This window comes from Antechinus flavipes, chromosome X (genome assembly GCF_016432865.1).
Source record: "Antechinus flavipes isolate AdamAnt ecotype Samford, QLD, Australia chromosome X, AdamAnt_v2, whole genome shotgun sequence".
Classification (NCBI taxonomy): domain Eukaryota; kingdom Metazoa; phylum Chordata; class Mammalia; order Dasyuromorphia; family Dasyuridae; genus Antechinus; species Antechinus flavipes.
Genome location: NC_067404.1, coordinates 75,526,720 through 75,540,894, shown reverse-complemented (window position 1 = coordinate 75,540,894; position 14,175 = coordinate 75,526,720). Strand labels below are relative to the sequence as shown.

Sequence of the window (14,175 nt, the reverse complement as noted above, 5' to 3'; positions counted from 1 at the left end):
ATTGAAATATATGCTTGGGGATGAACACATAGAGGTTTGGAGAGACTTACATGAACTGATGCTGAGCAGAACCAGGAGATCATTATACATTTCAACAACGATACTGTATGAGGATGTATTCTGACAGAAGTGGATTTCTTCGACAAAGAGAAGATCTAACTCAGTTCCAATTGATCAATGATGGACAGAAGCAGCTACACCCAAAGAAAGAACACTGGGAAATGAATGTAAACTGTTTGCATTTTGGTTTTTCTTCCCGGGTTATTTTTACCTGCTGAATCCAATTCTCCCTGTGCAACAAGAGAACTGTTCGGTTCTACACACATATATTGTATCTAGGATATACTGTGACATATTTAACATGTATAGGACTGCTTGCCATCTGGGGGAGGGGGTGGAGGGAGGGAGGGAAAAAGTCGGAACAGAAGTGAATGCAAGGGATAATGTTATAAAGAAATTTTTTTCAAGATAAAAAAAAAAGTAAAAAAAAAACAAACAAAAATAAAACAAAAAGAAATATGTGCTTGGACTTAAGGTTCTGAAATGGACAGAACTCGTGGAATCTTCAATACCTCCCCCCCACAAAAAAACCCCTAACAATTAAAATAAGCTCTGTTGCTGTTCCAGCAAAAATACAGGGTTACATTTAAATGTTCTTTGCATTGAAAACATGACAAATATGAATCATTTTTAGAAAGGTTGGACTAGATTATTATATCATATTATTATAATTATAGAGCCCACATAGAGCAAAGTGGAAAATTGAGGCAATATCACTAAAGAAAAGGCAGAAACTGGTTTAGCTTTATCTGCACATTTCTAAAAAAGGGAGTTTATGGCAGGTGTGTGGTTTGGATGGTTGTTGTTTTTTGCTGAACCCACTGTATGTCACCCAATGGGTGATCATTATTCTTTTATCACTTATTTTACTACTCAAAGAGCAAATAAGCAAACAGAAATCTAAAATGAATGAAAAACCATTTAAGAGCAAATGCACTGAGCTTACATACGATACATACAGCTTCAGCGATACACATATATTTGATATTAGAATCTTTCTCTACTAATCCAACCTATAATTTAGAAACTCCTTACAGTGTACCTACTTTTCTTGGTGGCACTAAAAGCCTTTGGATAAATATTCAAGCTTGATATTTACCAACTGAGAAAAGCGGGTTAGCATTTCTGACCTTCCATAAATGTTCTCTAGCTCTACAATTATAGCATAAAATATTGCTTTCACATTTCTAATTTCCCAAGACAGCCTGGAGAGGGTAAGGTGAAGGTGGTGGGAGGCAAATGACATTTCTGCAACTGCACAGTCTAATGTTCTGGATTTACACGGCATCCCAGCAGTTATCCAGCATGATTATCACTAAGCAATGTATTTGCACCAAAATGTCCTAAACGTGGTTACTCCCCTTGCAGATTTCTACAGCAACATAGGAAGTACTCTTTTACTAAACAGATTATTCAATAACCACTGATTCCTAAACTTACACCAGGCCTTTATCTCTACCTATCTGGGCCACCTAGAGGGACTTACTTAGAAATAAAATCAAAATCAACTTACTGTTTTCAATTATCATAAAGGTTAACTTATTGGTTGAAACTTTATTGGAGTGTTTTTGATATATCTGTGAATTTCCTTTTACTGTGATTTCTTTGCTTTTTACAATAATTAGTCGACTGTCTGACAATCCATTAGTTAAAGCCAAAGTAAAATCAACAGCAGGGATGACTAGGCGATGCAGTGGAAAGGATTCTGGGCTTGCAATCAGGAAGACTCACCTTCATGAGTTCAAATCTGGCCTCAGACACTTCCTAGCTGTGTGATCCCAGATAAGTCACTTAACCCTGCTTGCCTCAGTTTCCTCATCTGTCAAATGAGCTGGAGAAGGAAGTGGTAAACACTGCAACATCTTTGCCAAGAAAACCCAAAACAGGGTTACAAAGAATCTGAAATGGCTCAAGAAAAAATTAACACCAAATTAGAGAAAAAGGAGAAGGGGAGGGGAAGGGCTAAAAGCATTTGAATAGCACCGATATACCAGTATTGTACTATGTGCTTTACAAATATGATCTCATTTGATTCTCACAACCTTTCAAAGTAGGTGCTATTGTCCTCACGTTCCAGCTGAGGAAACTGAGTCTAACAGAAGGTATGACTTGCCCACAACTAAGAAGTGTTTGAGGTCAGGTATTGAAGCACCCAATATTTAGACACACTTCTCACTTTTCTAAGAATCCATCCCTAGTTTCATTCAAATTGAAGCTCAGGTGTAGCCAGTAGAGAATATAAAACACAAACAATTCAACAAAATGGCAATTTATACTTATCATCAAAGGGATTTTCTCATACCTCAATATATTCAGAATTGTATGATATACAAATCCCCAGGAAGCTATTCCAACTATAGAAGATGATTCCAGAAGCTTGAACAACTTCTATCTATTCTTTTCTCCCTAATTTCCACCCAAAAGTTAAAAACAGAATATTTCAAAAGCCATTGCCTTCTAAAACAGTACAAAATGCTATTTGTCAATTATTAGATACGTACTTAATATTTCAAGGGGGAAACACTTATAAAGGGAAAGAAAAACAGCACTTGTTTTTTTCCCCCAGTGACTTTTCATCTACTGTTTCATTTGTTTCCTAATATTTTGAAGGAAGGATACATTATCATAAATATATTGTATACATGTACACACACACACACACACACACACACACACACGCATGCGCGCATGAAGCAAAGGACAGAGATTAAATAACGTGCCCTACATCATCCAGTTTGCTACTTACAGAAGCTACATTTGAATCAGAGTTGAGTACAAAATCTCCAACTAATTCTCTAAGTTTACAAATTTATATATTTGTATTTATATTTATATATAACATTTATATATAAATTTTGTAACAAACTCCGCCATGCTACTTCCCACACAATTTTACACACAGAAAATAAAAAAAAATTAGAAAATTAACTTTTCACATTAGGTTAATATACAAAAACGTCTCATGATTTTCGAAAATATACACATTTGAATGAATACCACACAGAAAACTGTTGAAGCTTTCCATGCTGCAATGGCTCTCAGGTTGGCCAGTATGGGAAATGTCAATTGAAAAATTACCACAAACTTTCAAGATCTGTATTTCTGCTGGCTGACCTCCTTTTCAACCCTAAGAACAGCAGGGAAATGCAATTTTCATTATATTCGCAAAGTCAATTCGAAGCCAAATGATTGCCCATTGCTTTCTCAAAACATCTCCCTTTATAATGTGTGCTTTGGATTGTGCAGCCCATGAAAATCATAGACTGACAGAATGTCACAGCTGGAAAACCCCTCAGGGTCGATCTAGTCCAAATCATACCTCAAAGAGACAGCGTTCCCTGTGGCTTCATCACAGTAACATTTTACATGCTCTAAGCATGGTGAGAGATTTCAGTCACGTCTGACTCTTCGGGATTCCTTTTGGGGCGTTCTAGGCAAAGACCTTGGAGTGGTTTGCCATTCCCTTCTCTAGTTCGTTTTATGGTGAGGAAACTGAGGCAGAGTTAAGTGACTTGTCCAGGCAGGGTCACACAGCTAGGAAGTCTCGGAAGCTGAATTTGAACTCAGGAAGATGTCTTTTTGATTCTCAGCCCAGTGAGCCATACACCATAGGAATCTGTTTTACACAAACTAAAGATCTGTATGAAATCGATGGCTAAAACAGAGAACTCCACTGATACCCACCCATTCGATGCCAAAAGGAAGGGAGGCAGGCCTCCAACACTAGGCAGCTCTCACGTGGCACGTCTGGGGAAGAAATGGACAAGAATCACCCTGGATGGTCCTCCACCTGCATCAGTCAAGAGCATGCCCCAAATGATGCAATCACCGATCCATCTGAGTATTGAGTCTATAAAAATGAATACCCAGGATTTCTAGCCATGAACCAAAGAGTTTATACAATTTTACAAGTTTCCCAAATATGATAAAATGTTGTTTATGCTAAAAAAACAAAGTGCACAAAGTAAAAACTTGCTATCTTTTCACTTTAAAAAGGTTTGGAAATAAGGCAGTTTCCAGATTCTTTCTTAAGAATCGGTTATACATATTCAACAGGTATGGGACTACCTGCTATCTAGGGGAGGGGATGGAGGGAAGGAGGGGAAAAGTTGAAACAAAATTTTTGCAAGGGTCAATGTTGAAAAATTGCCCATGCATATGTTTTATATATAAAAAGCTATAAAAAAAATCTGGTTATAATTTTGAGAATACTTCTAAATGCCATGTGTGATCAACAATCCAATTTATGGTTAACAATGAAGGCATCTGGACACTTCTCTTAAAGAGGAAGTGCTCCACTTGTGGTGTGACCCCTCCTGTCTCTAAGTGGATAGACCACATAGTAGTTTTACTTGCCGTTATCTTCATCTTCATTGTTTTTCCTCAACCACTTTCTGGGCTGCCCTAGCTGGCCCTTTGAACACCTCTGCTTCAGCTTCGCTCTCACCGCTGGACGATTACTTTATCACGTGGGTATCTCCACATTTTACCAAGGGCGACGTTGTTTTTGCCATGGTGCCCACAAGCCTGTCAAGGTTTGGAAATCGTTAAGCTGGGAGAAAATTCTTGTTCTGTATAGAAGCAAAATGTGGCTTTTTGCAGAGATCAGAGCTTGCCTTTTGCTATTTTTTTTTGAGATGGTACGTAGTGCTTCCTCTTTCTATTGTTCTTTATCTTGTCAGTTGTTGTCATTTCATCAAATTTTGAGCTCTATTCCCTTGGCACAGTTCTAAAAGCATTTCTTCAAGCACTCTGAAAAGGTGGCAGGCATCTAACTGCACTGTCTAGCTTTTGTTCTTCACGGCGCAGTAGAGCGAAAACATTCAGAAGCCAACTTCTAGTCCTGAGGTGTGAGGACCACTTTTGGTGATGTTCCTGCTGTATTATTTGCTAGTGTGAGAAGTGAGGGACACGCCACTCTACTAAGCACTACCTCAATCTTGGTCTAGCCAATTCCACACACGTCACTAAATCGAAGTCTGCTTTCTTTGACAGTAAGTTTTTCAATAAGAGCATTTTCAAGCGGCCAGATCTGGCTCATCATGCACAGCCTAGTCCATTATATCAAGACGTCAGACTTTTACATAAGCTGTCCAAATCTGCCTCTGGTCAAGGGGACTGTGGGTGGAGAACTCGGTGCCCAGAGAATGGTCCAGTCAGCACAACGCTGACCCTCAGGAGGAAAGTCCTCGAGTATTCATTTTGGAGAAGGAAAGGTTTCTTTAATGGCCAAGCTTGAAAGTAATCTGCACTGAAATCAACCACTGATAAATGTCGTATGGCCCAAATCGGAAGTTGTTCCCATTTGAGGGATCATCAAATCCCTCCTTACAAATGAGGGACTGGCATGGAGATCTTGGGGAGAGAGGCATCGGGCTCTGAAAAAGTTTAAAAAGTTTAGTTAAAAAAACAAGTGAGAAAGATTCTGAATTGGAGATAGGGCTATCACACTTCTCATGTAAACACACAATCTTTGAAAATGACTAGGACAACTTTGTTTCCTTTTTTTAAGATACCAAGAGACCATGTACCCACAAAGGCACAAAAACAAACTCAACAAGTTTTCCCCCTAAGATTTGAATGGTAGTAAAAGGGGAACACTACTCAGCAAAATCTGATGAACATGAACTTTCTGTATAATACTGAAGCTGTTTTGAACAGATCAGTGTGAAAAAAAGGAAAACCTTCAAGAGAATCGGTCTGAAAAGTAAATGGTTAGTCTAACTTCCTCTGCACTTAAATCCTGGCACTGTGCCCAGTATGCTGGTTCTCTGAGACTTCTAAGAAGTCAGACAGCTTTAAGTAGAAAGTTCCTGATAGATAATCTTGATCGGATTATCCACATGGCCTCCTCCCTGCTCTATGGAGGGTCCAGGCAGCTGCCGCCACCACCACCACTGCCTCTTGTATTCAGCAGCGTGCTGAATCAGGGACGGGGCTCATTCTCAGCCATGTCTCACCGTGCTGAGTTACGTGTTCAATGTTAGCCGATTCAATGATGCTTCCCATTATCTGTACTAAGCTCTCCTTCAGAAATGCAACTTAGACATAATTCATTACACAAAAACATCTTTAAACATCCACCACATAACAGAAACCTCACTCTACACAGTCTGGAGGGAAGCAAATGGGAGCGATTAGTGGGGGTGGGGGTGGGGATGGGAACAGAGACAGAGGGAAAGAGAGACAGAGACTGGGGGGAGGGGAAGAATTAAATGCCTACTAGTCATTAAAATATTTTCATTAAGGAAGTAAAGAAATAAACTCTTGATTAAAAAAAAATAAGTCATCTATCCCAAATCCTTTCTCGGTCACTGAAGACTCTCTTAAGCACTCCTTTCCTATTCTTGTCACGGTAATCTGTTCGAAATCCCATAAGAGAAAATCGAGTTGAGGCGTGGCAATGTTTTGCCATCAAGGATGGCTATGCGGTAAGCTTCACTTGTCCTAAGCTCAAAATGACTGCGAAATGCTAGTGTTTGACAGCTGATCGGCAGGCTGGGTGCTGGCTGCTGGGGGATTGTCAGCAACATTGAGGCTGCTCTGCATGAAAAGGTGAAGGCCGTGCAGATTCTCCAAAAGGAGATAGTCCAAATACCAGTTCCATTTCTTTTTCTGTAGGCAGAGAAAAAGCACAGTAACTAAATACTCTTTTTTTAAAGGTGTATAAACTTTATTTTTTTTCCTTTTATACTTTTGAATACTATCATTTTAAAATATCCTGAACCTAATTCCAAATAAGCTGACCGTGTTTAGATACTAAGTTGAAGAGGAAATGAGGTTTGCACATGTAGCTGCCCATCAGAAGAGCACAGAGGGGCCTTCCAGATATAGACTAAACTTCATGTGCTATTTTCCAAGCTGGCAGCTTTGCTTCTGCTGTCTATTCCCCTTCCTTCTATTTTCTTCTGGGAATTTTTTAATGATTCAATGGTCTCTTTTTCTTTCCCTTCCACCCCCTGACTCCTTTTTGGTGACCCTCTCACTGCCTCACTCAATTAGAAGGAAAAAAACCTGCCACAGAGCCTAGCAAAGCAAATGCCCTTCGTAGCCACGTCCCAAAGCGTCTGGCTCACTCTATGTTCTCAGCAGGAGATGGCAGGGCCTACCACCTCACTGCTCCTCTCCGGTCAGGGGCGTTGGCTGCACACAGCAGTTCTCAAGTCTTTCTTAGGTTTTTTGTTTTTTAACGTCAGTGGCATTATATGAATTATTCTCCATTTTTCTCTCACTTGGTGCTAGGTATTTTTACCAGTCCTTAAGATATGTATGCATAATAAAATCAAGTCACAGATGGGCCGGATTCACCAGAACAAAGTTACTAAGTTATGAAGTGGCCAGCCAAACACAGCAGAGTGAGATGCGTGTTAGATATTTTCCCCAATCTCTAAGAACTTAGGGGCTAAAACAGCCCATCCAGATGCAGACACCTGTACACGCAGGAGATGACCATAAAGCACCGAGACCTGGGCAGTTTCTGTAATCTTACACAAAGGTGTGCAAGGTGAGAAATGGAAGACACCAATAGCAAAAGTCAAACTACTGCATGGCTGCACAATTTATATACACAAATGCTTCAAAAACCCTATGGGATTACCAAGGAAAAAGTTTTGTAAACTATAAAGTACCCAAAAGAATGACAAGTAGTTGGGGCAACTAGATAGTGCAGTAGATAAGAATACCAGCCCTGAAGTCAGGAGGACCTGAGTTCTAATCTGGCCTCAGACACTTAACACTGTGTGACCCCGGGCAAGTCATTTAACCCCAATTGTCTCAGGAAAAAGAGAAAAAAAAAAAATGTGTGTGCACTGGCCACGAAAAGCAGGTTTTTCAAAGACTTCTTAAAATTAATCAATTGAGTGGATAATCTTTCCTTTAATGGACTGATACTAAAGCATGCCTTTCGATCGTTGGCAGAAAGGCGATGAGTTAGAGGCGGTTGAGAAAAACCATACAGTGTCAGACATGGTGTGGGTGTTTTGCTTAACTGTACTTAAACTCGATTTATTATTACAAGACAATCTCCTTGTGGGTGAAGAAGCAAGGTATGAGAGATGAGGGAGAGGGAGAGATACACTGGGCGGATAATTAGGAAGCAACAGAAACATTTAGAAAAATCAGCAAAACAGACCTCTGAAAGAGCTAATATGATTATTTATCATTTAAAATTTCCTTTAGTATTTACCTGAATGAAATTCAAAGAAAATTCACTTTCTGATGGCCATCCCTTAAAGAAAAAAACAAGTCTTGTTAGTTAAATCACAGGAAAATTAATTGAGGCTTCTCCAAATTTTGAACAACTTAAAAACCACCAAAGATCTAGAATAAAGAAATTGAAAAAGGGATGAAAGTAGCATCTATTTTCAAATTCTGCTACACTATCAAAGGTTTATGCTCATGCTTTCCTTTATTACAATGGAGAATTCAATTTGACATCCACATTACAAGATCTAAAAGCGATCACTATAGCATTTAAAAAAAAAAAAAAAGAAAATGGAAGCTTCTCAAGCTATCGTTTGTTTTAGTTACTCAGACATTAACTGCAGCTTTTTGTAGTTTTACATCCCTTTCACATTCTAAAGACAAGCTGATGGAGAGATATGCTAGACAAAAAACGGCCGCTATCACCCTTATTGTGACTGTGTGGACGCAGAGGTCGGCACGAGCCGGGCGGGAGCCGAGCAGGCATCAGATGAGTATTTGGTGACAAAGCTCCGGGACAGTGAAGTTACTCAGGCGGCCCAACTAGGTTCAGCACAGATTTCTATCACAGCAGCCAGGGTATTCTTTTCCTCCTTCCTGACTGATTTTCTATTGAAATTCCTAAAGCAGCCTTTCCAACTTCTTTTCTCAAGCCTTTCATCTCATCCCTTCCTGCTCTCCTTCACCCAAACTTTACTGAGAAGAAGCCGGTCCACTACAAATGGCCACTTTTCTACATCTTAATCCCCCTCCTCCCCCCTTAACATCGTCCTCTATTTTCTCCTCCATTAGTCTGATGAAAAGGCAGCACTTGTTGTCAAGGCCAACCCTTTGACCTGCACACTCGATCCCATTACCTTTCCATGCCTGCTGCCATTATAACTCCCTCTCTTTAATTTTCTATCTTTCCTAGTTACCGGTTTATTCTCTGATCCATACAAAAAAGCCTACATCTCTTTAATCTTTAAAACACCTTTACTCGACCTTTTCATCCCTTCCATCTTCTCTTACTTTATTTCTATATACCTCTTCTCTCTTTCAGAGCTGAAGTCTTAGAAAAAAAAATTGTCTATATTGCCCCTACTTCCTTTCCTTACTCCTCAACCCTCTGCAATTTTCTTTCCATTTGTACCACTTGACATGAAACTGTTCTCTCCAAGGTCATCAATAACCTACTACTAACTGCCAAATCTAATGGCTTTTTCTCAACTCTCATCATTTTTAGCTGAACTCTAGCACTCATTCCCACTCTGTTTCTCTCTCTCTCACAGACTGCCTTGGGTCTCTGTCTCTTGGATAGTCTCAATGTTTGGGAGACTTCACTCTCTCCAGATTCTCCTCCTGTATCTTTTCATCATTTATATCCCATTCCTTAATTGTGAGGGGACCCCAGGGCTCTGTCCTGACCCTGCTCTCTCTTGATCAACTAATCAGCATCCACTGGCTTATTATCTCTACACAGATGTTTCTCAGATCAAGCTCTAGTCTGTGCCATGATTTCTTGCCCCACCTCCCCAAATGACTCTTGAATATTTCAAATGGATGTCACAGAAGAGAACTCCTTAGATTTTTACAAAAACCAGCTCTATTTCTAAACTTCTTTGTCTCCATTAATTGCCAAGTCTTGTCCTTTTGAGTATCTCGTTCTCTCTGCTAACATAGATCTTCCCCATCTCTCACCTGGAGCTATTACAAGAGTCCCCTAACTGGCCTCCCCAACAGGCCCTCTCTTCAAACCGTTGTCTACATGATTGTCAATCGTGTTCCTGAAGCAAAGATCTAACCATGTCAGCCAGTGAAACTCAATTTGCAATAATTCCCAGCTGCCAGCACAAAGAAAAATTCTGTTTTGGCACGTAAAAGTACTTGCCAAGACACCTATCTAGAATCACTTTCCATCCTTCACCTTTCTGCTTTTAGCAGTCTAGGCAAAGTGGGCTGCTTTGCTCTTTCGTCCCCTATAACACTCTATCTCCTAACCTTTGTTGCCTTTGCCCTGCCCTCCATTCTCATGGCCATCTCTTCAACTCTCTCCCTTTAGTGCTCAGTTTAAGTACCACCTGCTTAAAGCATGAGGCCTTTCATGGTCCTGTCCCTCTCCTTTCCTCCCCTACTCTATCCCAGCTGCTAATGTCCCATTTCCACCTGAATTATTATGTATTTATATGGTACATACTTCATCTTCTCTCTCCCACACACAGAGGCGCAGAAGTCTTCTTCGACATTCGGTATCTTAAAGGTAGAGACTGCTAGCGCTTTTGTTGCTGCGTCCCTAGCACCTAGCATAATGCTTGGCACATAGTAAGAGCTTATTAAATGTTTGTAGATCATTAAATTGAGGGCCTGGAACAACAAAGTATTCAGAAACACAGATCCTTCCCAAATTTGAACAACTCCCACTGCTTGCTGGTGAGGTGACTAATTTTTGGAAGCTTTGAAAAATTAATTAACCAAGCTGTTCCACTAAGTCTTGTACAGAAAAGCTAGTTAACTTGGTCCATCTCCAGGGATTATTCAAGGCTGATTAAAAAGTACCAAAATTAAATCAACAAGAGCCCCTATTAATAAAGCCACACACCTTTTATACCGCCCCTAGAATTAAGACATTTAGATGCTAAGTTCTTGGTGACTGAAATTCAAAGGCAACTCTCTCAAAAGACTGATTAGCATTAAGGCCTAATATTTTCTTAGCCCATACAAAAGCATGTGTTGACTACTGCAAAAAGGAGGTTTCCCATTTGTTACAGAATAGTGCCCTCTAGTGCTGGAAAAAATATTAACCACTGTAACCACCTAACACATAGTAAACTTCAACTTGATTTTCCAAAAAAAAAAAAAAAAAAAAAAAAAAAGCAAACCAAAAGTTTTGTTTGCCTACAACTCGAAATGGTACTTTTTTATTGATCTATTTTGACAGATCATTTCTAAATCTTCAAATTATGTTTTCCCCTCTCCCCGAATATATTCCCAATTACAGCTCTGTAAAACCCAGGGGTATAATTGTGACAGGTACATGTAAGTTCCTTTCCCCTTTTGTTAACAGAAAGCAAAGACTCGCTTCTTTCAGCCTGGCTAGTACGGCACCAGCACTGACCTGTACAAGTCCTCGAATGGGCTGCTTTTTACCGTGGTGTTTGCTTTCCAAGTGACCGTTTTCATCACTGTATATGTCATTCTTTGATTTGCATTTCTACACCTGGTATCGCGTGACCCAAGTTTGCCCATATTTCTCTGAATTCTTCATAACCGTCAGGCCTTATGATGCACCGGCATTTCATTTCATTCATTTCCAATGCGTTTAGCCATCTATGAGTTACTTGGTATATACCATTTATCGTCAGTGTTTTCTGAGCACAAACCGCAGCCCTGCTACTTTAGATGGTGCCTTACAGCTGACATCGGGAACTAAACTAGAGGGAACCAAGAGGAAAAGCGGGCAGAATTGGCCAGGTCATTACTGTTCTGGAGAAATCATGGAAGGGCCTTACGATACAAAACTATGTAAGTACTCTTATTCACCTAAGGGCCTATGAGGAAGGCAGAGCTACCATGGTTTAGGAGAAAGAGCACTGGTATTTCAGAGATCTGGGTTCTAGACTCAATGTGGCCACTAACTAAGTGGTTGGGTGTACCTGGGCAAAGCAATAGAATCACAGGATTCATAACCAGAAGGGGTCGGAGGGGTCGGTCATCTAACTTACTGAGAAGGAAACTGAGGTCCAAAGAAGTCAAATGACTTGCTCAAAATTCCAAGGGAAGTAGCAGAACCAGGATTAACAGCAGAGATCCTGCAAAGAGGCTCTCTCCAATCTGGGGCTGGTGTCTCATTTCTTAAGTGAGAGGGCTGAGCTAAAAAATCTCTCAGTTCCTTTGAACTCTTGAGAAGCCCTCATTTCCCAGGGCAGGCTATCAGCAACAGGGCCCTCAAATCCTTGGCCTGGGACTCCTTCTACTCTGCCGTGCTGACCCCTGAAAGTCCCTGGCTTTTTTACATTTAATTCTGCGTGTATTTCAATGACTAAGAACTGTGGAGAATACCAAAGCAAAAAAATACTGGGGGAGATCGAAGAGAAGGGGAAGACTGAGTACTCACTTCAGCCTCTGGGTCTAGGTTTGCTTGGAAGTGGGGCCTTTGTAGCATGAGACCTACAATCTGGTGACTTCCCTTGAAGGACCGTACGCTCTATATTGTACCAGCGCTATAAGCATCAGCACATATTATATCAGACAAACCAGCTAGACTAGAGGAGTTCAAAGGAGAATAAAATCATCGGGAATGATGAAGGAAAGCTGCATGGAGGCAGAGTTGAGAAGAAGACAGTGGGATGGGGGACATTTCAAGGCAGACGAACATAAGAGTGAAACATTTCTGCAGCCACTTCCAAAATGGGTTTCACGCTATACTTGAAAGGAACAAATTCCTCACATTATTCTATATTCTAAATCTAGACCTCTGAGGGTTCTTACAGACGTGGGGGTCCCAAACTCTGAAAGGTATCCCATTGTACACTGGGAAATGAATATAAATTGCTTGCATTCTTGTTTTTCTTCCCGGGTTATTTCTACCTTCTGAATCCAATTCTCCCTGTGCAACAAGAGAACTGTTCGGTCCTGCACACATATATTATATCTAGGATATACTGTAACCTATTCAACATGTAAAGGACTGCTTGCCATCTGGGGGAGGGGGTGGAGGGAGGGAGCAAAAATTGGAAAAGAAGTGAGTGCAAAGGATAATGCTGTAAAAAATTACCCTGGCATGGGTTCTGTCAATAAAAAATTATTTTAAAAAAGGCATCCCATTTTAATAAAGGATATTGTTGATGAAGCAATAGATTATGAGATAGTGAGGAGCGGGAAAATGTTTTCAAGACACCACAAAGCAAGTAATCCAGGATGTGCTTTTACCTGAAGCAGAAAGTAGACGGAATAGGCCTGTAAGGCTGGATGATTAATTAGATTTAAACTCTTCTTAATATCCTTTATTTTCGTTTTTTCTAGGATCTCAGGATCTATGTAAAGATAGTGGCCTCTGTCCAAGGATGTGGATGTCCACAGGCAGTCCACCAAGGAGGTCACATAATCATTAAACTCTTGGTATGCTTTGTTGAACTTCAGCCTTTCCTAAGGGGACAGGGAAAAAACTCATCAACCAGGTTGTGAGAATCAGCTTTCACCCTCCCTTCCAACCACACCTCTCTGTCACCCCATACATCTAGGACACTTAATAAGGTCACACTTGTCACCTCAGTCACGATAAGAGATTCGATGGCACCAATCTACCTTCTCTTCCTGGCGCAGCAATTCATTTTCCTTGGCAGCAGTCAAGTTGACACGATACCTAACAGAAACAACAAAATTGGAAAACCAAAATGCTGATGGTAACATGGATGAATGCTGGTAATGGCACACTGGTACCCGGTTGGTTAACATTTTTTCCCTTCCTGCTCTGAGAGTGCTACACTCTTCGGGAGGATTAGACATGAACTTAAGTTCAAAGGCAATCTGACGGCTGGTCCTGACACATTCTTTATCTACTTTATTAGGAGAAGAAAAAGTGTGGCCTTCCTTAGAGAAGGGGCTACAGAGAGGAAAAACACTGCCATCAGATGGAGGGCACTGGGACTCTCATGGAGCTCCCCGTTTCAAATAACGAGTTATCTAGTATTTGACTTTTTAAAAGAAAAATTTAAGTTTAAATGAAAGAACAGGAAGCCACTCTACATGATGCTGACCTTTCCCTTCCCCATCTCTCCCCAAATAGTCAAAACAGTATTTTTTTGAGGTAGCAAAAAAAGTGAAAACAAAGTAGAGGCCTACTGACTGAGGAATGGCCAAACAGAACGTGATAGATGAGAATTACATGTGATAATGGTACAGTAGTGAGCCGTCACGAAAAGAAAAAAAACCAAA

General features: G+C 40.4%; 1 protein-coding gene across 1 annotated transcript in view; it reads right to left on the bottom strand.

Moving 5' to 3' along the window:
• Positions 1 to 2,851: 2,851 nt before the first annotated feature.
• CENPI (centromere protein I) overlaps positions 2,852 to 14,175 on the bottom strand; it is a 54,269-nt gene continuing 42,945 nt past the window's right edge. The window contains exons 18-21 of the mRNA XM_051967996.1: positions 13,546 to 13,603; positions 13,171 to 13,386; positions 8,246 to 8,287; positions 2,852 to 6,675 (exon numbers count right to left, since the gene is read on the bottom strand). Of these exons, the coding sequence (XP_051823956.1) occupies positions 6,514 to 6,675; positions 8,246 to 8,287; positions 13,171 to 13,386; positions 13,546 to 13,603 (478 nt within the window). The 3' untranslated portion in view covers positions 2,852 to 6,513. The remainder of the gene's footprint in view (positions 6,676 to 8,245; positions 8,288 to 13,170; positions 13,387 to 13,545; positions 13,604 to 14,175) is intronic.